This window comes from Ciona robusta, chromosome 13 (genome assembly GCF_009617815.1).
Source record: "Ciona robusta chromosome 13, ASM961781v2".
NCBI classification, from domain to species: domain Eukaryota; kingdom Metazoa; phylum Chordata; class Ascidiacea; order Phlebobranchia; family Cionidae; genus Ciona; species Ciona robusta.
The window spans coordinates 3,781,855-3,807,637 of record NC_143247.1 but is presented as its reverse complement, the minus strand read 5'-3'; the positions used below and the strand labels follow the sequence as shown (position 1 = coordinate 3,807,637).

The window sequence follows — 25,783 nt, the reverse complement described above, 5'->3', positions numbered from 1 at the left end:
TTTTTTGACATTTTGACAGGTTTGAATCAGCTACAGTAAAAGAACAATATTTGACAAAATACTTTATGAAAACAATAAATCTAATGTTACAGATTAAATACCATAGAAGTAAAACACGTATATAAGAAATACAAAATGAAGATACCTTTGATTCTCTTTGTTATTTTTGCTACAACTTATGCTGACAAAGTCTACCATAACAGTAAGTATATTTTAGTTCCAACTTATCTCATTTAAATTTGCCATTTTCCTGTAATGTGGCGGCACAAACACAACAAGCCGAAACAGTCGAAAAAAAAAAGATTTATGAGCAATTTAAACTTGAATTAATATATAAATAGATCACCAAAAGTTTGCCACACTTGCAAATGAGAAAACCACTTATATTTTAATAACCCAATGCTTTACAAACACAAGTCCCTTCATAATTATATGCAAACTACACAGTCACACAGTCAAAATGGGGCTACACCGTATGCTTTAATAAACCAGACATTTTATTAATCGAGGCAACTATTTATATTTTAACAAACCGCATTACAAAGTTTACCCTTCACAGTCACATGCAACACCATTGGGATGGATTTCAACACTTTCGTGAAACACGTGAGATGTCCCGCAAATTGTAAGCTACAATATTACAAGGTGTGGGGCAACATTAGGTATAATGGATATTCGCAAGTGTGTGCGGCTGCAATCCATGACGGACAAATAACAAGTAAGTTACTTCACTAACTTGTTATAACGACTGCCATTGCCCCACCATGCGAGGATAAATAAGTTACATACGTTGTAACTTGTAAGCTGGCATGAGGTGTATGGAACAGAACACCCGTGTTATAACGACGGTCATTGCCCCGCCTTGCAGGAATAAACAAGTTACATACGTGGTAACTTGTAAACGGGCACGAGGTGTATGAAACAGAACACCCGTGTTATAACGACTGTCATTGCCCCACCATGCGAGAATAAATAAGTTACATACATTGTAACTTGTAAGCTGGCATGAGGTGTATGGAACAGAACACCTGTGTTATAACGACGGTCATTGCCCCGCCTTGCAGGAATAAACAAGTTACATACGTGGTAACTTGTAAACGGGCACGAGGTGTATGAAACAGAACACCCGTGTTATAACAAATGTTGTTGCCCCGTCTTGCAAGAATAAATAAGTTACATTTGCTCATGTCCAATTATCCCTGGCTACCGAGTATTTTTAAAAGTTTGCTCCACACCTATTACGATTAGTGGCATATACAGTAACATAAACCCCACTATTTAACTTTGTGAGCTAAGTTTAAGTGTTTTATATTGTTGCCACCAGATTCTGGGGGAAAGGTTACAGTTTATCTCTACAAGGGAAAGAGAAGATATCATGGAAACTTACAACATGGTATAAAGAGTGACAGTGAATACAACTTTTATGGGATTGCTTTTAACTTTAGAAGTATGTAAAGTTTTATTATAATTCTATATTTAAATCTAATAACATTTTAATGAGAGTTTTAACCAAACAATAACTTTAAACTGGTGCACCTTTACATTTATTCAGGTTACAGATTATGCTATATTAAAATCTATTTAAACTGTATTGAAATTTATGTTTTAAAAGTAATTTTTATTGAAACAATAACCTTAAAAACCACTGTTCACTGGTGTTTATATATTTAGTTGTATTTGACCGACACTTCAGTATTTTGACAGCTAGTTTTACAAAGTGTCAACAAAACAATAACTTTGAATTGGTTGCACCATGTTTCTTTCACAAGCTTATTGATATTTACTGTATTGAACAAACTAATGTATAATAACTGAGTGACTTGTAGGCTGGCACGGGGTGTATGAACACCCGTGTTATAACGACTTTCATTGCCCCACCATGCGAGGACGAATAAGTTACATACGTGGTAACTCATAGACTGGCACGAGGTGTATGAAACAGAACACTCGTGTTGTAATGACTGTCGTTTCCCGGCCACGCAAGGATAAAGCAAGTTACATTCATTCAACTGACATTACAGAAATGAGCGCGTGCCATCATAGCGACATGGTTATTACAGACAAAGTCTACAGCATTGATTGCCCACAAAACTGTTCGACAGAAGGCCATGTGTATGGGACCGGGGTTTATAGAAGAGAACATTCAACCATTTGCGCGTCTGCTATCCATGACGGGGTTATTACTAGAGGCAAGTTATTTGATTTTATAAGAACTAAAGCAGTTAAAAAATTAAAAACATTTTAAAAACATTAAATCTATAAAAAAGCAAATAAAAATAAGATAATTTTTGGTAGAAAATTAGTGATTGGGCTAACGAGAGAAGTTCCCTTAGTTTGCTAAACATTTTAGGGGTAATGAGCCAACTCTGGCCTAATTCTGAGGTGACAAAGCCTCATCAAGATTTTACCTAATAACTTATTTTACATCAAGGACACAGAAATATAACAAATCATTCGCATATTTTTACCACAACTTATTTATAACCATTTTAAATTAATGTGTTTAATACCTGTTGCAGAAAATGGGGGCAAAGTAACAGTGTACAAAGTGTACGTGGACCACACAGGGTTTAACACCACGTTGCAACATGGGATAAGGTCTTACTGGGGTGGATGGTCAGGACAGGGGTTTCAATTTAAAGGTGAACTTAAATAACAACAATGTTTATAAAATCTGGAATAATTTTCTACATTGATTAGTTATTACCGATAAGCTAAAATTGGTTTCAATAAACTAACAACAATATTTATAAAGCCTGGGGTGGCAAATGACCTCTGATTTTCTATCCTTCATTAATCAGTAAACATTATTACCAATGAGCTGAACTTTGTTTTAATAATAACAACAATGCTTATAAATCCTATTTAATATGAATCCATTTGTAACTGGTGGTTCACCAGTGTCCGTGGCTTAGTGCCGTGAAGCCACGGTCTGGTGCCATGGCTTGGTGATAGGTGCCGTGACTAATTGGTCAGATACCATGGTTTACAGCTTAATTCTTAACCAAATGATACCGGGTTCAATGCTCTATACTGTTAGGTGCGTGAGTCCTTGGGTTAGACAATAGTCTGGTGCCAAGGTTTATCCTTATGAGGTGCTTGCATCAAAAGCAAAGAATAGCGAGTTAAATGCTAGATACTGATATGCGGACATTGCTTCCATAAATATGAAAAAGGTAATATATATATAAATAAAAACAATATCATTTCTCCACAGTGCCAGACAAAGGAAATTGAAAGTGGATAGAAGGTATGTACAAAGCTACTAACACACAACAAACAACAACTACTTCTGCAATGCCAACAATGAATAAGAAGATATATTAACACCAAGAACAATTTGACCACAAGTTACAAACTAAAGTCACCTCCAACAAAAGGTGTCCACACACTAAAAAGGCAATTACATATTTTTGATAAACTAAGAACAATGAACTTTTATCGTATGTAACAGAACATGAGTAAATAATACAGATAATCGCATCACAAATTACTTGACTTTATATTACCTTATAAACCAATAATCTATTCTATTGTATCAGCAAACTAACTGTGTATAATAAAGCTGAATTAATAAACTACCAACCATACCTGTAGTTTATTCAAGGATTTATTTCCATTCTCCAGTTTAAAAACAGATGAATATATTTACAATATTCTATTATATCCTCCTACAGCAGTACCTGTAAAGAAAGTGGCAACTTAAAAAGATGATTAGTTTAAAGACAAGACAGCAAGAAGAACGTATATATACACATAAACTGATTCAGTGTTTCCTTAATGTGTTTAAAGAGAAATATAAAATAGCAGTGAATGAACAAAACAATAAAGTGAAAAACTCGATACACGAATAGCATTTTCGTGTTACTGTTTTAATATCTAGCATTTGTGCACAATTTTAAACACAAACAAAACAATGTGATAAAACTAAATTCTACAGCATTCTGATATGAACTTTCCAAGTTTGTGTTCCTTATTTACAAAACAAACATAAAAATAATGAAGCAAACAACGCAGCTATAGGTGTTTTTATGAATGATGACCAAACAGAACCACACTACCCACAGAAAAAGCATAAGTACGTCATTCATGCATTGGCGTAAAACAGCCTTGTATGACCATTAACAATTACAAGAGGGGACCATTGATCTTACCAACTTTGGGTAAAGTTGAAATTTAGTTTAACTAGAAACCGTGGCCTCACTTGCTTGGCAGAATAAACAACAAACTCATTATAGAGCAAAGCAGAGTTTTTTGAGCCCTCTTCAGATACAGGCAAACCACAAGGCACAAGAACACCATCATCAGTGTATTTGCTTTTACTTGGATCTGGTTGTGTCTTACCAAGGCCCTTTACACTGTGCTTCCCCTTAGGCAGCTTATTTGCATTATAGTCAGCCTGTAGCAGGTTGTTAGATTCACCAAGTGCTACTTCACACAGTAGTAGAAATGCTTTAGGTTGCCTATGTGTTGCATAACAATAATTAGCTGACTTTGAAACCATATCTGCAAAGTAGATTCCCTTCCCAAACATATGACCAGTCACTGGGGCCTCAGGTGGAGCAATTCTTAACCCATTCTTTAAAATCCCGCACCAATTTGTAAGTCGAGACCCATGCCATAATAAAACACGATTACCAATATCCTTTGTGAAGTTTTTATCATTTTCCTTTGCAAGAGTGAACACATCTTCAATTGAAAGTTCATAATTCATATGCGTAGCAGCGTGAGTGTTTTTAACATATTCCTGGACTAGTTTAAAGTTCTTAGAGGTCTTCGGTAATGGTTTCATCTCACATTGTAATGATTTATAACGAAGGTCAAAAGGATTTTCCTTCAAACCAGAACCTTCAGCCTCATCCATAATCTTAATTGCAATCTGGATATCAGACAACGCACTCAATAATTCCAGCTTTTCTTTCAACTCATGCACAGATCTAACAAGAGGTGGGCATTTCATTCCAAAGTCATGAGGAATCCTTGTATAAAACTCACTACAAGCCTCCACCAAGTCACGGCCAGCCTTGTTCCTCTGCAAGCATTCCTCAATGTATTTTAAGGACTCGTACCCAGATTTAATTTGCTTTTCTGTCAATTTACCAAGTGGGGCCTTTTTTACGTCAAACTTCATCTCTTTTACGCTCTCTTCAAATTCGTTCATGTTAAAAATTAACTCCATAACCTCTTTAACACGGTTATTCAACTTAGATTTAATTTTCTTTGCATCCACATTAGGTTTTGCAGTTTCTTTATCCTCATTACCGAAATCCATTTCAAGCAAATCATATTTTCCATGCACCTTTTCAAAATGTCCCCGATTTTCCCAAAAATTGGAGGTTTTGTCTTTAAACTTTTTCTCAAACAGTTGAACAGCTTTTTCGCATGTCACCTTCTGCAGATTAGTGCCAGCAACTTTGCCCACCCTACCCCATCTAAACCAAACGCAGAACTCTGCCCCAATATTACTTTTCAAAACTTGCAGCAAATAATATTTATTATTATTCTGCCCAATATTGGTTTGATTCAGCATAGCATTATACACAGTATCCCCGCACACAAATACATGGTATCCATCCTTGCATTCAACACAATAATCGTCAACAGGGACTTTGCCTTTAAATTTAATAACCTTTGTCACAACTTGATCATTTGTGACAACTTTTACTTCCTTTTTAATTTTCTTGGTTTTTAACGCAGTAGTCTTTACAACGGCAACGTTTTTTCGTTTTGAGGCAACTGTAGCATTTGTAGCAGAAGGGGTCACTTTTCCATTGTCTGGATCTGCTTTTACAGTTAATACCTTACTACGACGAGCACTACGACGTGTGGTACGAGTGCTCATTGTGCAACAGTTGTAAAAATTATGAAATATATACCTATGAAACAGCTATATCGTATCCACAACTTAACCTTTTTAGAAATCTAAACATAAACAAATAAACTACGATTTAACTTACTATATAAATGCCTAATAAACTAATTTCCCTGACTTTACGGTAAATAAAAAGAGTAAACAAAGTCCAAAACAAATGCTCTTAGTATTTCCAACTTCGCGCCAAATCTGTCATGTGATCACCCAGTGTTTCCCAAAATATTCTTTGAGGGGGATATATACAAATTTTATTTTCTTTTTTCATTTTAGCGTGAACTACAAAAATACAGATCTAATTTATTCTAAACTTTATCTAACTAAACTGCCACTGCTACAATCCACATTAATTACCTATATAAGGGTGAGGTTCTTGTCCAGAAACTAGGATTTAGGCCATGGCTGATTTTGGACAACCCATTAGCGGCCACTGATTTGGAGCAATTTCCGTTAAGTGTCTTGCCCAAGGACACATACGCCCACAATGGTAGCAGCGTCGAGCCTTGAATCCATTACCTCTGGGTAACAAGCAGGCGCGCTAACCACTATGCCACGGCGCCGGACAACAAACTAATATACATGTTGTATATATAAAAGTGTGTACCTGAATGTAAGTAACTTATTTATTCTGGCGTGACAAGTTATTGACAGTTTGATATATAGACCATTAGTTTATTCACTAAATGATATTGCGATAAAAGAAACAATAAAATGAAACAAAGAATAAAATAATAAGGGCAGCGGCAAATCGAATGAGCAAAAAATACAATTAAAATTTCGCAAGCAGACATAACACATTATCAATATATATGGGTGAGGTCCTACGGCAAGGCATGGGACCTGGGTTTTAGGTCAGAGTTGGGCAGTTGGCCTGGTACTACAGCCAAGCAAAAAAGCATGGCATGTATATCATGGATATGGGCTTATTAACACAGAAATGAAATAGTGCAATTATGCAAGCATGGCTGACAACTTTTATACAAGACAGATAACATTTATTTTGTTACTGGTTGATTAACAAAGTATATAATACTTAGAGAAAAAAGAACCCATAGGCGCCGAACCTGGGGTGTCAAGGAGGGCATGCGAACCCCGGAATTTCATAATTTAAAAACATTATATTTTTCAGATTAATATTAAGCTAACTGTAACTGCCTCCCCTGCATTTTAAAAGGTTTGGCGCCCATGGAACAAACTAGACAAAAGTTATATTAAGTTATTGTTAAAGTCTTATTTTGAATGGTTATTACCAATATAAGGAATTGTTGCAAAAACCTGATGTCATAATGGTAACATTTGGTGCAAAAATTTAAATCTCAAAAATTGTTATTGCCTTAAAGATAAAATCCTACTTATGACATCATTAATGCCGTTGTGATGTCATAACTACCAGCAAATAGAAGTTAGTATCATATGAACAAACATGGTAATCATGAATTTCATGAAGTACCAAAATCATGCAGCATCACAATCAAGAATTAAATTTAATGAAAACTTCATCATGATTCCATCATCTCATATATGATTTTTCGATTCCCAAATTTCATCTCCCCCACTCTTTATGTGTTATATTTGATTTCTATGTAGGATGAAGGTACGTATCCGTCGGAATCGTTGTACATAACCCTTGTCCACCCATCACCATTGTCTACTTCCAATAAACTGAATACTTGGCCGCATTTCATGGACAACGCGCCTTCAGATGTCGCTGTTTGAATATAAGGTGAATTGAAAAATAAAGGAATGTATACAGTTTGTGGCCGATTAGCATTGGGGAAATACCTAGTTTATACGGCTGACAATTTAAACAACCCATATGGGACATCTGGGTTGTAGCAATTGCCGTTAAGTATCCTGCCCAAAAAGACCCACACTTACAACAGTGGCAGCTTCGAGCCTTGAACCCCTAACCCCAGTGCTAGAGGCGACGACTGTGGCACGGTACCGAATGTGTTTGTATAAGCATCAATAGTTACATACTCATGCTCACAAGTTACAACATGGCAAACACACATGGTGTATTCATACAACTCATGCTTACTGTCCAGTTATAACATGTGTGACTTCTTATACACCAGACATACATGGTGTATTCATACACCTCATGCTCACTGTCATGTTATAACATGGGTGTCTTCTTATACACCAGACATACATGGTGTATTCATACACCTCATGCTCACTGTCGAGTTATAACATGGGTGACTTCTTATACACCAGACACACATGGTGTATTCATGCACCTCATGCTCACTGTAGAGTTATAACATGGGTGTCTTCTTATACACCAGACACACATGTTGTATTCATACACCTCATGCTCACTGTCAAGTTATAACATGGGTGTCTTTTTATACATCAGACACACATGTTGTATTCATACACTTTAAGCTCACTGTCGAGTTATAACATGGGTGCCCCATTATGTACCATACATTTCATATAGTCACACAGAAATCACACCCACCATCAAAATCATATAAAGCAGTGCAGGTCCCGATAGACTCAGGTTCCTCATCAAAATCGTTGTCAAAACTCTGATCTCGTTGCATTAATCTGTAAATAACAATTAGTATAAAATATCTCTCATAAGTCAATGACAATGGCAACTACCATTAATACATTTGGCAAGAAAGAAGAGGCAGATTTAGAGGTTAAATTTTAGTTTCTTCATGGCTTGCTGCAAGCTAAGAAAAAGCAGTAATTTATAGGCTGTAAAAAAATTTTTACATTGGGATTGGTAGCAGAAGTAACGAAATAAAAAAAGAAAAACAAATTGCACAAATAGCTTTAGTGCATAATCTGTATACCAATAAGCAGCACTTGTTTAGTCTGGAATTAATTAAAACCCCTGCGGTTAAATCTTAGTAAGGTTTATATAGGGCCATGATATGAATATAGGAATAGTCTTATATATGCCATATGAACAATATTTTTTATGCAATTTAGTCCAAACACAATATATTAAAATAAAGTCAACATTTTATACAGTTTGGCTGCATATTATAACAGTAGTTCTCAAACACAACATGTTAAAATATAAATTCACTCCTATATAAAAACATACAGATATATAGGACCCACTTACTTATTCTGTGATTGAGGCGCGGTTGCCAAGGGTTCACTTTTAACAGCAGTTGAATAATGGGCTGAGTTTCTCGCAGGGGAAGATTGTAGAGAACCAAACGCCTCTTTATACCAATTCTATGGAAAATATATTTCAACTTTATACCAATTCTATTAAACATATAATTCAAGTTTTATTTAAGGGATAAATTAAGAACAATGTTGTTTTGTATATTCTATATGGGTGAGGTCCTACAGTGAGGCACACCATGGGACCTGGGATTTAGACCAGAGTTGCCCATTACCCCAACATTGTATATGCACATTCTATTCTATATGGGTGAGGTCCTACAGTGAGGCACACCATGGGACCTGGGATTTAGACCAGAGTTGCCCATTACCCCAACATTGTATATGCACATTCTATTCTATATGGGTGAGGTCCTACAGTGGGGCATGTCATGGGACCTGGGATTTAGACCAGAGTTGACCCATTACCCCAACATTGTATATGCACATTCTATTCTATATGGGTGAGGTCCTACAGTGAGGCATGCCATGGGACCTGGGATTTAGACCAGAGTTGACCCATTACCCCAACATTGTATATGCACATTCTATTCTATATGGGTGAGGTCCTACAGCGAGTCACACCATGGGTCCTGGGATTTTCCACACATTCCTATAAAACAAATACCTCATATTGCTGAAGATCGGTTCGTAACTTATCAATCTTTCCGTCCACTATCTTCCTTTCACCTTCCAGTGATGAAGGATCACCCAGGGCGGGGTTTGATGTGTATACCCCATGCATCTTCATTATGGCTTTCCTGGGATTAGTGAGATAATAAATGTAACTTATTTATCCCTGGGCAAGTCATTATAACACGGGTGTTTTGTTTCATACACCTCATGCCCGCTTACGAGCTACCAAGAATGTAACTTGCTTATCCTGGCAGAATAAATGTTCTGTAATGCACCTCGTGCTCGCTTAGGTGTAACCACGTATACAACTTTGTGGATAAGTGAATGAATGCAACCTATCACGCACAGTTATAATAACACAAGTGTTCTGTTTCATACACTTCACACTATCAAGGATACTTTTATGTTTTATCTTTGTGATGAGAAACCAATACATTTGATGCATGGTGCCCTCTTATTCACTATACATAGCTTACTAGTTCCATACACATAATGCTCAGTCTGGTTAGTTTACTTTCTAGATACGTCAACCAAATACACACAGATAGTCACAACATGATTAACAACAAGAAGTTAACAACATGAGTAACACAACATAAAATACACTACATATTACATAAAATACAGTAGCAACATTAAGTGACAGAGCAACAGTATAACACAGAATACTTAGACTGGAAAACCAAAAGCTTTACATAGTTGTTATAGATATATAAACTCCATGCACATAGTGTATAACCAAGTATCAGGAAAACACACCTTTCGTCTTCTTGCTTGGTTATCTCTTTATTCAAATCATCCATGTGTCGCTGTAGCTTCTTCTTTCGTTGTTCAGGAGGAAGATGAGAATAATCTGCAGCTTCGGGAACCTGGGGTAATGGGTTATAATATAGGGGTTATTGCCACACCTACAATGTAATGTTATCTTGAGTAATAAAAGGGTGGTAGATCTCTAGTTACATTAATATATATAAATATCAACTTAACATAGAGGTATATATACTATGTAAAGCAGTGCTATTCAACCGGTGAGCACAAGGCATCAAAATATGCCAGGGGTGCACCAGTGCAAAAGGGTATACAAGGGTGCATCACAAACTTCAACAATTTTCAGCAATAATATTCAGTTTTGAGCATTTTTAACAAATTTAGCCACTTTCCTACAGTTTTTTTATATGAATTCTATATTTACATAACTGGGAATCGAGAATCATTATTTTTACGTTAAAGCAATCAGGGGTGCATGAGTTCGTCGCAACAACTTTGAGGGTTCACCAACCCATAAAAAGTTGAAGAGCACTGATGTAAGGTAGAGTGTAGAATAAAGCTCCATAACGTATATATAGGGATACAGGATATATATACAATGTAATGGTGAAGAGTTATTGGTTTATCTTGTTAATGAACTGTTCAAGTATGTGGCAACCAATGGAGGATGAAGTAACATTATGGTACAGCTCACGTAGGTATTTTAAATGTATTAATATACAGGAAAATAAACTATAGACGATGTTTTTAGTCAAGACATTGCTATTTATTTTAAGTCTGTTGCAAAATATTTGAAACCTATAGAAAACTCATGTAAAATTCACACATGTAAAAATCTATGTGTTTTAAAAAGAGAAAGTATTTCTAAATACAAAGTTCAAACTCAAACACAAGCTTGAAGTGATAAATTAATGTGAACGCAAGCCAACAACACACTTGGAAATCTACAGTAAAAACAACTCAAGTTTAAGATGGAATTGTAGTGTTTAACTGGACATGCTAAAACAAAGTGGAAAAGTGGGGTTGAAGAAACTCAATAAGCTATGAGTTCAAACACATGCTATACTGTGTGTGTTTTAGTTGGGTGCATTTTGTAGAAGTGTAGTTTATCTCAAGTTTTACTGAAAAGTAAGAAACAAATACCTTATAATACCTCATGTTTAATCCAATGCATTTTTAACCACTTTACCCCAAGAAGACCCTGTTAAGCTTGACTCTAGCTCTAGTCTTATACAAACAGGCCATTTGAGTGAATAGATAAGAAAACGCATTTAATTAAATGATAATGTGGTATTTTTGTTACATGAACTTAATAAATCAAACAGTCTGGAATTCCAAACACCATGGACTTTTTAGTGTATTGAAATACTTGCGGTAAATTAACAGTGAGATTTTTCATGTGTGTAATTATAATGTGTTCCTGTTGGGAAATAGAAAGACATATTTAAACCAAAGCATGGAACAGTTGGTATAACAAAAATGCAACTCTTGCTTAAAGTAATACAAGGAAATTTAAGTTAAAAGGAAGTAGCACTAACAGTCAAAAAAAGCACAGGGCTACTGCTATTAAATAAGACTCTCGTACACAAACTTCTCATTACATCTGTATAATACATATACATTCTATTATATATACAAAGTAAATTACCAGACATATTCCTATGTAAATGGTATTAGTGCCAAACCTGGGGTGGCAGAATTCATCTGTATTACAGTAATCAGTAAACATTACAAACCAATTAATTTATTTCACAAGATTGCGCGACAAACTAACTACATTCTTAAAAGTTAAGCACAGATGTCACTTGTTCATAAGGTATGCAGTATGCAAAGTATAGTAGGGTGAGGGAGGATGGGACACCTTTTCATTCTATTTCCTCGTCCCATTTGGTAGTAAACAAAGAACATTCAAAGAATTAAAACAGTATCTTCACGACTCCCATAGACCGTTGTTAATTGTTTAAAACACAATCTAGATATTTAGATATTATGTGCTAAAGGTGTCCAATCTTCCTCACCCTACTCTATATATATTTAATACATTAGCCACAAGCCTAGTTGTTGGGATAACAGGTAAACTTGCTTACAAGATGACACAGTTAAAAACACAAAATAGAACCAACAACAAAAACTGCAAACCTGTCTTGGGTATTCTACATACATGAACCAAGCAAGAGCTGACCATGGAATCCAAGAAACCACTGCATTTAATCAAATATCACAGACTGTCAATCAAAATGTATTTCTGGTGACACTTTCGTGACACAAACTAGCGGTAAAAAATACTGAAGTGTCGGTTGAATACAACTTAACTTATATAAACACCTGTGAAAAGTGGTGCAACCAATTCAAGGTTATTGTTTTGTTGACACTTTGTAAAACTAGCTGTCAAAAATACTGAAGTGTCGGTTGAATACAACTTAACTTATATAAACACCTGTGAAAATTTAATATTATTGTTTTGTTAATAAACACTTTGTACAATTATTTTATTTCTGCTGGTAATTTCCTATGTTTAAAATTACATAGTTTCATATTAATATCCCTTATATAAACAATTACATAATCATAACATGATTTTTTATTATTAACTTCCAATTCTGCTATCAACACATGGAAATCTATTTCAGTAATTCTATTTTAAGTAGTTTGCATTTTATCTGCATTCTGTCCTATGTTTTAATAGTGCTGTTTAAACTATAAGTTTTATTAAGACATTTCTTTATTTTAATCCATAAATCTCACAAAGATGCTTTTTGCCAAACCTGGTGTGGCAGGGTGGGCAGGCCAACCTGGAATTTTCTGCACTGTGAACTATGCCTACCTTCTCTAAATTATAAAAATTCGGTACCTATGTGTGTATTGGCCATTGGCGCAGCCAGAAAAAAAATAAGGAGTGGTATAAATCAAAAAATGTTCCAAAAAATTTCTTTTAAAATTTTTTTTTTTTTTTTTATTATTTTTTGGGGGGGGTTTAAAAGGGGAAAGGTTGCAACCCCCTAACCCCCCCCCCCCTGGCTGCGCCACTGCCTATGTGTGTATTGGTCATTGGTGTTAAACTGTTGGTTTGATTTGACCAGTTATTTGTGAATAAAAGTCTAACTACTCCTGCCCCTCTCCTGTATTTCAGTTAGATTAGTCGCTTGTTGTGTATTGGTGAGCATAAGTGTTCAAACTCTAATGCCCCTTGTTATTAATGAATGAGTGTTTAACTATCCCTGCCCTTCCTGTACATTAAAAAGTTTTGTATATTTTATGTTGGTGTGAATGAGTGTTTGAACTGTAATTCGGTCGGTTTATTTATGAATGACGAACAGGTGATGCCAAGATGCAACAAAATGAATCCTTGATGCATGCGTCTCATTCAAACATAAATCATGCCTTAAAACGAACGCATGCAACTGCCGGTACAAACCTTTTCCTCTATTTCTGCCACTACATCGTAAGGATTCTCCTCAGCAGGTTTCACGGGGTCTGGTCTGCTTGGTAATGGGATTAAATAGTCATTAGATGGGGATTCTGCGGAGCCTGACATATCTGCAGCCACAGGGCCTGAGATTTGAACAGAAGGAAAGTTTTCACCTTTCGACGACTTAAACATGGAGATTATTTTCTTTTTATTCGCAGATACTGATTGTCTTAAGTTTGTGTCCAGTTTTAATGTCTTTGACTTGGAAGATCTCTTGTAAGCGATATCTTCATTACCATTCAAGGCTTGGTCCATGGAGGAACAACGCTTTATGTTTGGACCGACTTCTAAATTAACATAATTCGCTTGGCTCGCAGTAAATGATTGTGTCCGTAATTTTTTCTCTTCCATGTTTTCTTCTGCCGCTTCTGACTTTTTCGCTTCATTTTGATCCCCATGGCTCGCGTTTAAATCAGATGTGGACTTTGATACGACATTATCTCCGGAGAGTCGCTTCATTAAAGCTTTCGGCTGCATTAGTTCACATTCAAGTTAACAACAGTAAGCCCATGCTGACATGCGTAGCAACATATACACAACAGTATATGATGTACAAAGTGCTCGTGTAGTGAAACAAATATATCAGTGTATTGAACCTACGTGGTGCAAACAATTCAAGGTTATTGTTTTGTTGACACTTTGTAAAACTAGCTGGCAAAAATACTGAAGTGTCGGTCAAATACAACTTAACTTATATAAACACCTGTGAAAAGTGGTGCAACCAATTCAAGGTTATTGTTTTGTTGGAACTGTAAAACCTTGGCCCAATAACAACTTAACTTTGGCCAAATACAACTTAACTTATATATATATATGAACCAAATATAAAGGAGTACTGAACCAACGTGTACTAATTCAATTACAAACAACTGTTTTTTTATCAACTAACCAGATACACACAATGTTTGTTGTTTTCACTATATTCTGTCTTTACGTTTAAAATATTTCTAAATCTTCGCTACTGTAATCGAAGAGACAAATAAAGTTATTATTATTATTATTATTATTATTATTATTAAGCACAGGTCTTTATTATCTTGTCTTTTTGTTAAACTGTGTTGTACAACAACTGTAGTTTAGCCAGGCTTTAATATAATTTTCATTGTTTTACTAAAAAAAAAAAAAAAGTTATCTATTAAAAACCAAGGCTTTAACATAAGTATTAATTTCACCACAATGCCAATGCCACTTAAATGTTTCATATTTGGCCTTTATATTTTAAATTTACTTTTTTAGTATGCATGATGCTATTGAGTGGACAGAAGTTCTTGTGACATCACATAGGGCATTATATACTTAACAGATGCAATATACACCTCATTAACCATCTTATTCTACATATGTTACATGGGAGGAATAATCATATAGTAACACCAAGTGCACCCAAGTGTAATATCTGTATAAATTATGCAAAACCAGAACATCTGTGTAACGTAGAAGCTTCACATATTTGATGGATGCGTTGATAATGTAAACGTAACGTAGCTATATAGGCGCCAAACCTGGGGTGGCAGGGTGGGCAGGCTACCCCAGATTTTCTACATGTTATTGATTATTCAGTAAACATTAGAAACAAATACGTTAAATTTGATTTATAACAATGTGTGTCTAACTATCCCTGTCTCCCCTGCATTTTGGGGCCTGTGATAGTTATATATTCCTTTAGATTTATTTACTTATTTAACATTTACCAAAACATTCAAACTTTATACACAACTGCCAGGAATAATATACAGTTCAGCCTTTACCAGTCTAAATTACAGTTTAACTAATTTTGTTCATTTTTCGACATAAAAAATGTCAAACAAACTATAGCATAGAATTGTAGTTTTAGATAAAACTAGGAAATGCCTAAATTACAAGCAGTTTCAATGCAAACTTGTAGCGTTCGCATTATAAAGCTGCTAAGTTATAATGGCGTACACTACTGGGCCATAACACAAAGCAACGCAATTGTTTGGCAACCAATTAATTAAAGCTGAAACAATTTGCTTGAAATGAAAGGAAAGCAAAGAAACAAAAGCCTTGATGTATAGTGTGGTGTTACATGCAACCTATATGTGTATATTGCTTATAATTTAATCAACATATCATGTGATGTATATGTTTGTGTATGGGCTATGGTGTCAAAATAGCTCATATTGTTTAAACAAAAACAATATGAACGTTTGAGGTTGAGTTACACATAATGTTGGTTTTTTCTATATGGGTGAGGTTCTGGGATTTAGACTAGAGTTGGCCCATTACCCCAACATTATATATGTACATTTTACTCTATATAGGTATTGCCAGTGAAATATTGTAAATTATATTCGTCACAAACTTGGTATTTTAAATAGTAACTGTAGACTGTGGACTGTAGACTGTGGACTGTACATTGTAAACAAGCTATTCTATTGACAGCTACTTTGTTAAAGTGCGATCAACAAGACTGTCTGCAGTTGACCACAAAGTGTTTCCTTATTTTGCACAAAACACGTGACAATCTAACTGGAGTCATGAAATGCCAACATTCGCACGTAATGCTACAACCCCAAACCCATCAATCATATAAAGTGACGGGTAGAATATGTAATACTAACTTATATACCATTAAATAAACAGTAATACAAACAAAACCAATGTTCATAAAACAACCTAAACAGAACTAAAAGGAAAAAATAAACTGACATTGTAGTTTCTTCAACAAAAAGTCAAATGTCCTCAAACAACTAGAAATTTAAATTTTCAAAGCATATTTACAGCAATGTTTTTTCCAACTTGACTGTTCTTTTTATAACGTGATTTATGGGTTTTTGTTATTTTTTAAACAACGAAAGAATATTTACAGCAATGAGACTGCTTTTTCTCTATGTGCAGGTTACCAAAAACAGCTGTCCATGAACAAATCACATCATACCTAGCTACAAAATGTATTCAGTTTTTAGTCCCACTATAAGGCTGAGAATTGGAACTTTTAGTATTATGCACATTCTATTCTTTATGGGTGAGGTCCTAGAGTGAGGCCACCATAACACTTTAGGATTTAAGTCAATTGTTCATATTCAAAACTTACTTAAAACCCCTGCCAATCAATTGCTAAACAAGAAACCATAGTTTCCAAACCTACAGTGGTAAATACACGTACCTTCTTAGGTCCAAATATCCACCCGAATGCCTTTTTCTGTCCGCGACCAAAATTCATTGAGTTTCTCGGAGATTCTGTGACCTCCTCGTTGTGGGGTTTTAACCGCTGTGGTGCGCTGTAATCTTCAAACTCTTTGTCGCTTGGGATGAGGAAACCTGACTTTAGTTTCTCAACAACCAACGCAGCGTCCTGGAAATAAAATACCTTTATTAGAATTTGATTTCGACCAAGATATTAAATGTGAGGGAAAACTAATTATCCAAATAAGTAAAGGATTTAAAGCTGTACCCCTAGTTACAATTAAAACTTCTATTCTGCATTTAACAAGTTTTTTAAATTAAATTGCAGTAATTGGCCATCTGGTTTAAATCCAAGGTGCCATGTCCCAGCATAGGACGCCACCCATAAAGAATCGGGAATTTTACAGCAGCATTATATAGCTAAGCTCCTTAGCAGTACCCCCCACAGCTTACTATATACCCCAGCCTTTTACACAGCATGACACAGTGTTTTAAAAGATTACAGAAGCAAGTTTATACAGGGTAGCTACAGTAATGTTTGACTGCTATGCTGCAGCAAAATTTAATATCTAGCCCCTTAAATATAGGCTACATAACCCACCAGTTTTGAATCAATAGCATTCCCAGCTTGTTCCATTCCGTCCAAACACTTCTGGATGATTGGTTTAACTTTTTTATCAATTGTGGCGTACTCCACCATCAGCTCTCGTAACTTTTGGATTCGTTTTTCATCAGCTTCTCGATATTTCTGTAACAAAACATGGGATGCATGGTTAGTAGATGTTGCTTCAACCAAGTGGTAACTAATGGTTGGTCCAAATTATAAGTCATGTAGTAGGGTGGGGGGAGACGGGACATGTTTAGCACATAATATCCAAATATACTGAATGTGTTTTAAACAAATAACAACAGTCTATGGAAGTCGTGAGGATGCTTTTTTATAGTTCTTTGATTTTTCTTTGTTTACTACCACATGAGGCGAGAAAATTAAAAGTAAAGGTGTCCCATCGCTGAAGAACCTCGCTCATATAGAATAGAATGTGCATATTCAATGTTAGGATAATAGGCCTCTGGTCTAAACTCTGGTCTAAATCCTAGGACCCAAGACATGCCTCACTGTAGAACCCCACCCATATAGAATAGAATGTGCTTGTGCATATACAATGTTGGGGTAATGGGCCAACTCTGGCCTAAATCTCAGGTCCCATGGCGTGCCACACTGTAGAACCTCACCCATATAGAATAGAATGTGCATATACAATGTTGGGGTAATGGGCCAACTCTGGCCTAAATCCAAGACCCAAGGCATGCCATAAAACCTCACCCATATAGAATAAAATGTGCATATAGATTTCCCAACACCCAGTAACCACTGTTTAAAAAGTTAATATCCACACAAAAAAAAACTCCAAATACCTGGAAAACCTGTGGCATCTTTGTATTGTAATGAGCATTTTGTTCAGCATTAAAAGTCTCAAGAGCGGCCGCATAATCTTGCTTGCAATGCTCCACTACGTCTTTCTTTGCGTTCCAAGCATATTTTGCCTGTTTCAAACAAAAGCGTTATAAGTTGCAATCCTTACTACAGATTCTCACCCAACCAGTAGCAATACAGGATGAATTATATGAAAAAGGTTCTAAGCATATTTTGAATATGTTTAAACACAAATGTTATGTTATAAATTAGCATTTATATTATTCATGCAAAAACTTATTCATGTAAAACTTTATATTATTCTGAGAAAAAACTTACACGGCAACACTGAAATAAAACTTATTCTTTTCAATACGGCAACTTTGAAATATCACCAAGTTTCCAACTTGGTAACACTGAAATATCACCAAGTTTCCACACGGCAACACTGAAATATTACCAAGTTTTCACACGGCAACACTGAAATAAAACTCACCCTTTCCACATCAGCCTTTGTAACATTGGTGTCCGCGTCTAACTTCTCATGGTTGGCTTGCAATCTCTCACAATCCTTCCATTCCTTCTCAAACTTCTTCTTAGTGTGGTCAACATTCTGCTCAACTTTGTCAAGAGCTATTTGCATGGACTTACCTTCTTGGTAAAGCTGGAAAAGGAAGGGTTTTTAGTTTGTTTTATTAATCTTTATATGTTTTGCTTTTTATTTTAACATAGGTAAGATCCTACAGAATGGTATAGCTGAAAAAGAAAATAGTTCCTTTTTACTTACTGACAATGTAAAAGAACTCTTGAATAAAAATGGATCAGAGTTTATAATTTTAAATACAAGAATGTAACTGTATCACATTTCATCATTTAGGTAAAATTGCTCCGAACTCTACATTTTGAGATTTAATCATGTTTTGAATTTTTTTGTAAAAAAATATTCAGCTTGAATTAAACAGTTTTATGTTTTATTTATCTTTCTAGATTTCCTTTATTCTACATGAGTGAAATCCTACAGAATGTCACAGCATGTGACATAAGATTACGCCAGAGTTAACCAATTAGTATTATTACTTGAAATTTCTCTGGAAAATAAGAAAATTTAAAAAAAATTTAAGTAACTGTCTAATAGGCTAACTCCGATGTCCTTTTTTTGTGTTGCCAGATAAAAATACAGTTAGCCTATTAGACAGTATTAATTCTGGAAATTTCTTTAATTTTATCTGGCAACACTTGAAAAATGCCTTGAGTAAACAATGTGTTCATATTCTAAATGTGTAAACCATGTTTTGCTTGCAATTACAGTTGCTCAATATTAAACATGTTTACATTGTTAAATAAGTGAGTCAACGTCTAATTATTGGATGACTAAACCGGCATATTCATGGTGACTCATCATATTTTGTGATTTACATGATATGTTTTTCTTATGACATCACAATATTTGATTTTGATAACACAATCATGATAGTAAAACAACAGTAAAAGTGAAACTAGCTGTGAAACAAAACCACACAGAACGTTTCATAAATAACAAACAATCAAAATGAACGGAAGACACCACCTTTGTAACAATACAACATACCAAACACAACAGGTTTTAAAGAGTGTAGTTATTAAACATTAAAGTAAGAAAATATTTCACAAAAAAACAGCGAACGTGATACAGTTACAATCTTCTATTTAACTTGATTAATTTTTGGGTTAAGAATTTTTCTACACTGTCAGAAAAACATACAAGTACGGGTGGCATATGGAGTGACAAGAGGCAGTGTGACACTGGAAATCAATTGTAACTAAGCATAACAACAAATAAGACATAGAAGTTTACGTATAACTATTATTATTATTAACTAATTTCTTCAATACATTGCTGGTTTTAATATCCTTTTTTAATGTTTTTTTTAGAAAAGCTATAATTATTCTAGTTTTTATACAGCTTTTTTGTTTGTTAACATTTCTTTTACAATTCAATTTTTTTACAGTCTAGTTTTAATGTTTTGTGCACAATATCTGTGGTAGCTTGGTTTAGAAATAAACATTACAATTTACAGCAAATGGGGAATCTTGTGATTATGATACTCCAACTAGTAATATTTTGAGTTTGGTATAACTGTGTAAAATACCCTGAGTAGTCAAAGACTCAAAAGGTTTCAAAAGTAGTGAATTACGAAAGAGGAAACAAGCTGCATGACTCACGATAGGGAAAGATCAATGAATCACTAGCTTTAATCTAATATAAACCTACCACCTACAATGTTATGTTGGAAAGCATATACCTATGATCCCTATTTAGTGATATAGTAGTGTGGGGGAAGATGGGACACTTTTTCATTCCATTTTCTCGTCCATTTAATAGTAAACAAAGAACATTCAAAGAATTATAAAAATGTATCCCCACGACTCCCATAGACCATTGTTAATTGTTTAAAACACGATCAGGACATTTGGATATTATGCCCTAAAGGTGTCCCGTCTTCCCCCACCCTACCATTATTATATTACCTACTAAAGATAACCATACTTACAAGCACGCGTCATAAAAAGCATACAGATACTTAGTAACCAAGCCAGCTCCAATCGTAAACCAGAGATGTTGTTTTGATTGAAGAGTTTTACAAACCAACTAAGTAAACAGTGTAAAAACTCATAAATAGGTCAACAAACCAATAAAAGATAAAACTTTTTGATACAGAGACTTTGGATGGGTTACACCGATTTTAACTTTAAATACTAGTATACTACTAAATTTGACAGCTAACTTTACAAAGTGTCAACAAAACAATAACCTTGAATTGGTTGCACCACTTTTCACAGGTGTTTATATAAGTTAAGTTGTATTTGACCGACACTTCAGTATTTTTAACGTAGTTTTACAAAGTGTCAACAAAAAAGCACCACTTTTTACAATATAAGTTATTGGATCATTGGATTTGTTGCAGCTTTAAATAAGGTGTATTATTCATTAAAACCACCATGTTGCAGTGAAATGACAACAGGTAAAAAGTGTTAAAACAACGTTCTTCTCAGACACCAACCAACCACACTATAGCCATTGATTTGGATGAATGCACAATGAATGGCATCTATTCCACCATGAATGGGAGTAATTACCACAATTCGGAAAAGCAGAAATTCCATACAATGATATATTTAAACCAAATACCAAGAATGTTTTGGGTACTTGGGATTTGCAATACGGACAAGTGAAAAGTTTATAATGCTTCTATATCTGACAAACATTATATTTTAAATTGAAGTCTCTTTTGGCTGGTTTTGGTAAATTTGTGTTCTCTTTTGCTTTTATATGATAAAACAATTTCAATTTTGCCTTTTTAGATGAACTTTTTATAGGGCTGACAGTGGCATTTTATCTAATTTGTTTAAGCTTACTTTTTACCCAGTTTTCCAATGCATTTAACTTTAGATTACAACCCTAAGTTTCTCATAAATAATTGATTTCCAAAGAAAGCGATAAAAATCAATTCACCTACGGATGTAGCACAGTTACTGTTTACCAAAAAAATGCAAATATTCTGTTACTTTTACCCTGATGAAGTCTCGCCTTATGGCAGACGAAACGTTGGAAATACGCTACGTTTTTATACCAGATGAGCCACTAATACATTATTTAAAAATGCAAAAAACTAAAGAAAGATTTTACAAAAAAAATTAAAAACATTATTGAATCTCGAAATGTACAGTCAGAGCGTTTTATCTAAACGATGAAATGTGATATAGTTACCTTCTTCTACTAGTTTTAAATCACATATTGCAACATTTTTAACCTTAATTCAAAAGTGAAAGTTAAGATATTAATTAGCAAGCAACCGGCAAATAAACAGGAATCTGGTTTACCCTGTTTAGTTACTGTTTAACCGGAACATGGTACTTCACTTGTGTGTACAATATGTGACACTCTATAGGAGCTAGTAATGGTTTAAAACAGAGGTTATCTAAATAGAATCACTGAATCAATTTTAAGGAGAATTACCATATTATGTCAATACAATAGGCAACCCAAATTAAATCTCACAGCCTATAAACTGTAAATAAGACAATTATTTTCCAGAGGAAAAGTCCAATTTAGGATTAAAATTAGACCAATTACAATAAAGGAAGCCATCAAAAACTGGAGACTACAAAGTGATAATTGTAAGGAAATGACTTGTTTACATAGTTTTAATGATGACCTGGGTTTCTGGCCTCTTTACAAGGACCTGTGTTTAAACATGACCCATATATGATATCCTGTGTTTGGTCTCTAAAGTATGTTTACTATCTGTTAAGTTGATTTAAGAGGCTCTGGTTTACCATATGTTAACTGGGACCAGCATACAAGCTTTACATTATAGTGGATAAAACTGTACAAACATTATTATTCACATATAATGATAAGCTTATGCGAAAACACATGATTTAATCTCAATATCTACAGACTGGAGCTTTTTAACTAAATGATGAAATATACATAAGAGTTGTCCAATAACCCATTTGAATTTTTGTGTGTTGGTGTGGGCTTGTATTATCTGGTGCACCGTGTAAATTGTTAAGCTGGTCCTAATGTTGCCAGCTTTTCAGTCCATCACTACTATGATGCATTTTGCAAATAACTGAATAAATATTTACATAAAAATTGCAAAACTTGATTGAATCTCAAAATGTACAGATCGGAGCATTTTGGCTAAATGATAAATTGCGATACAGTTACATTTCTAAAACATCATTAATCACATATTGCAGCAAGTCAGAGTTAAAAAGAATGATTAAAATAAGCAATTAAATATTAGGAACGTGGTTTAGGGCTAGGTTATATGAATTCAAACAATTAGTAGGGTGGGGGAAGATGGGACACCTTTTATTCTATTTTTTCATCCCATTTGGTAGTAAACAAAAAACATTTAAATATTTATAAAACCTTATGCTAACGACTCACGTATACTGGTGTCTCATCTTCCCCCACCCAACTATATTATATAATACAATATTTTACCTTTTTCTTTTCAAGTTTCTGATCATTGATAAAAGTTTGGCAGCTTTTTAAAATATTAAGGACCATGGTTTCAGCTACTATTTCATGTTGCCCAGCAATGTCGTTTAATTCGGATAACTGGCTTTGAAAGGCTTTATGCGTGGAGAACCTGGAATGTAATGAATAAAAATATTTCATATGAGCTTTAGGTGGAAACTATTTATATTTTAGCTTGATATTGAAGCACAACTATTCAAGTAGGCTATTTATGTAATTATATATAATTCAACACATTCAACAAAAAGTTGCAGATTGGGCCTATAGGATTTTAAACTAATTAAAATTGGAATAAAAAGGAGTTTTTGAAAAAATATGTTTAAGTTTAGAGAATATTTAAACTAAAATCAATACTAAACCCATAAAATATATATATATATATATATAATTCAACAATTTGTTTGGTTTTAAACAAAATTACAGGAAAATTATTTAAGTTTTTAACCAAAATAATATGCTAATGTTTCTCAAAGAATACTTGAATCAAAATCAACAAATACAATGTTAAACTTTTCAAAAACAGTCAGCCTGGTACTGCATATAGGTACAACTATCCCTAATTCTGCATGTGTTTCCTACACCTTTATTACATGAAACTTTCTCCATAAATTTCCCACATGTGACTATAATACTTCCCCAATACTACAAATTGACCCAACAAAGTAACTTTCTCCTTACATGCTTCGATCTTCATCCTTTTTTTTAGGTTGGTAGCTTTTCACAAGTTTGCGTAACCTCCCAGCATATTCCTGCTCTATCTGACAACGCTCCTTGATGAACTTGCCGTATTTCTCTCCAAAGTCGAAACCGTGTTGTAGATATTTGTCAACGCTGTCAAACTGATCCTGTGGGTTAAGTTGTGGTTATGTTTACTGTACAGTGACTTCTTATAAATATACCACACACACATAGTAGCTTTATACACATCATGCTCACTGTCAAGTTATAACATGGTCCATAGATGTTTTCTTATATACCAGACACACATGGTGTATTCATACACCTCATGCTCACTGTCCAGTTATAACATGGGTGTCTCCTTTTACACCAGACACACATGATGTATTCATACACCTCATGCTCACTGTCGAGTTATAACATAGGTGTCTCCTTTTACACCAGACACACATGGTGTATTCATACACCTCATGCTCACTGTCCAGTTATAACATGGGTGTCTTCTTATACACCAGACACACATAGTGTATTCATACACCTTATGCTCACTGTTGAGTTATACCATGAGTGTCTTCTTATACACCAGACACACACGGTGTATTCATACACCTCATGCTCACTGTCGAGTTATAAAACGGGTGTCTTCTTATACACCAGACACACATGGTGCATTCATACACCTTATGCTCACTGTTGAGTTATAACATGGGTGTCTTCTTATACACCAGACACACATGGTGTATCCATACACCTCATGCTCACTGTTGAGTTATAACATGAGTGTCTTCTTATACACCAGACGCACATGGTGTATTCATACACCTCATGATCCCTGTCGAGTTATAACACGGGTGTCTTCTTATACACCAGACACACATGGTGTATTTACACCTCATGCTCACTGTCAAGTTATAACATAGATATCTTTTTATACACCAGAACACTAAACATTACACGTTACAGCAACAGATCCAACTTACCCACAACTCAATTCCCCAATCCATATTCAAGTTCTTACAACTCTATTTATTTATACTCCACTTAAAAGCGAACAGAATATAATCCACAGTAATCTTCCAGTTCAATATAAAGTTAAGGCAGTGTTGCTTACTTGCTTATATACACAACATCTATTACATACAACACAACACAGAAATATGGGGTTAGAAAAAACTAGTTAAAGGTATAATATGTAAACAAATTATAGAATTTATGTTATTTTTTGCTAAAATATATTCTAAAGTTAAAAAGATAAATCTTGTATCACATAAATCCCTTTAGACGGTATGTTTTTGGATACAAAATGATATTTGACCACAATATTAAACATAAAACGGTGCTACGTGCTAGTGAAGAGTCTTCCCCCAACCCTATTTGCTAACCACTAACCCCTAACTAGTAACCCCTATAATCTATAACCACTACCACTAACACTTTCCACCAGCCTATTCTGCTATATGTCCTGGCAGATTCTTCAAAACATACGACCGAAGCAGTTACTCATTTTTTACGAAATTTTAAAGTGTTCCGTCTGAAAATTCTGAAATTTACCTTACTGAAGCTACACGCAAAGCAGATTAATAACATACAGGACTTCACTCTGACGTAAAATCTCTGGCATCGAAACTGTTATTC

The 25,783-nt window shown here is 34.6% G+C and overlaps 3 protein-coding genes across 4 annotated transcripts; 1 reads left to right on the top strand and 2 right to left on the bottom strand.

Annotated features, from left to right (window-relative positions):
- Positions 1-34: 34 nt before the first annotated feature.
- On the top strand, positions 35-3,596 carry LOC149725906 (cysteine-rich secretory protein LCCL domain-containing 2-like). The gene is made up of 6 exons (XM_089891730.1): positions 35-202; positions 560-718; positions 1,325-1,447; positions 2,022-2,189; positions 2,520-2,642; positions 3,218-3,596. The coding sequence occupies exons 1-6, from the start codon at positions 136-138 to the stop codon at positions 3,235-3,237; spliced, it is 660 nt and encodes a 219-aa protein (XP_089747856.1). The 5' UTR covers positions 35-135; the 3' UTR covers positions 3,238-3,596.
- An 87-nt stretch (positions 3,597-3,683) lies between these two features.
- On the bottom strand, positions 3,684-6,065 carry LOC149725905 (poly [ADP-ribose] polymerase 2-like). Its single transcript, XM_089891685.1, has one exon. The coding sequence runs from the start codon at positions 5,840-5,842 to the stop codon at positions 4,151-4,153; it is 1,692 nt and encodes a 563-aa protein (XP_089747811.1). The 5' UTR covers positions 5,843-6,065; the 3' UTR covers positions 3,684-4,150.
- Positions 6,066-6,470: 405 nt separating this feature from the next.
- Positions 6,471-25,295, bottom strand: LOC149725904 (cdc42-interacting protein 4 homolog). 2 transcript variants are annotated; one of them, XM_089891675.1, is made up of 13 exons: positions 25,129-25,295; positions 24,149-24,315; positions 23,435-23,582; positions 18,935-19,102; positions 18,441-18,569; positions 17,626-17,772; positions 17,005-17,193; positions 13,824-14,348; positions 10,400-10,509; positions 9,633-9,765; positions 8,958-9,073; positions 8,337-8,425; positions 6,471-7,577 (listed from the first exon to the last, which is right to left on the bottom strand). In XM_089891675.1, the coding sequence occupies exons 1-13, from the start codon at positions 25,150-25,152 to the stop codon at positions 7,429-7,431; spliced, it is 2,094 nt and encodes a 697-aa protein (XP_089747801.1). In that variant the 5' UTR covers positions 25,153-25,295; the 3' UTR covers positions 6,471-7,428. The 2 variants fall into 2 exon arrangements, with proteins under 2 accessions (XP_089747801.1, XP_089747802.1); XM_089891676.1 differs by lacking the exon at positions 13,824-14,348.
- Between the last annotated feature and the right edge of the window lie 488 nt (positions 25,296-25,783).

What these genes read in the sequence shown, in the direction of transcription:
- LOC149725906 (XM_089891730.1), top strand. Translation starts at nt 136, where the DNA reads ATGAAGATACCTTTGATTCTCTTTGTTATTTTTGCTACAACTTATGCT. An exon ending in GATTGCTTTTAACTTTAGAA is followed by an intron (nt 1,448 to 2,021) that starts GTATGTAAAGTT and finishes CTGACATTACAG; the next exon opens with AAATGAGCGCGTGCCATCAT. An exon ending in TGACGGGGTTATTACTAGAG is followed by an intron (nt 2,190 to 2,519) that starts GCAAGTTATTTG and finishes TACCTGTTGCAG; the next exon opens with AAAATGGGGGCAAAGTAACA.
- LOC149725905 (XM_089891685.1), bottom strand. Translation starts at nt 5,842, where the DNA reads ATGAGCACTCGTACCACACGTCGTAGTGCTCGTCGTAGTAAGGTATTA.
- LOC149725904 (XM_089891675.1), bottom strand. Translation starts at nt 25,152, where the DNA reads ATGGATTGGGGAATTGAGTTGTGG. An exon ending in CAAAGGCTGATGTGGAAAGG is followed by an intron (nt 18,570 to 18,934) that starts GTGAGTTTTATT and finishes TGTTTGAAACAG; the next exon opens with GCAAAATATGCTTGGAACGC. An exon ending in TGCTTTATATGATTTTGATG is followed by an intron (nt 7,578 to 8,336) that starts GTGGGTGTGATT and finishes ATATTCAAACAG; the next exon opens with CGACATCTGAAGGCGCGTTG.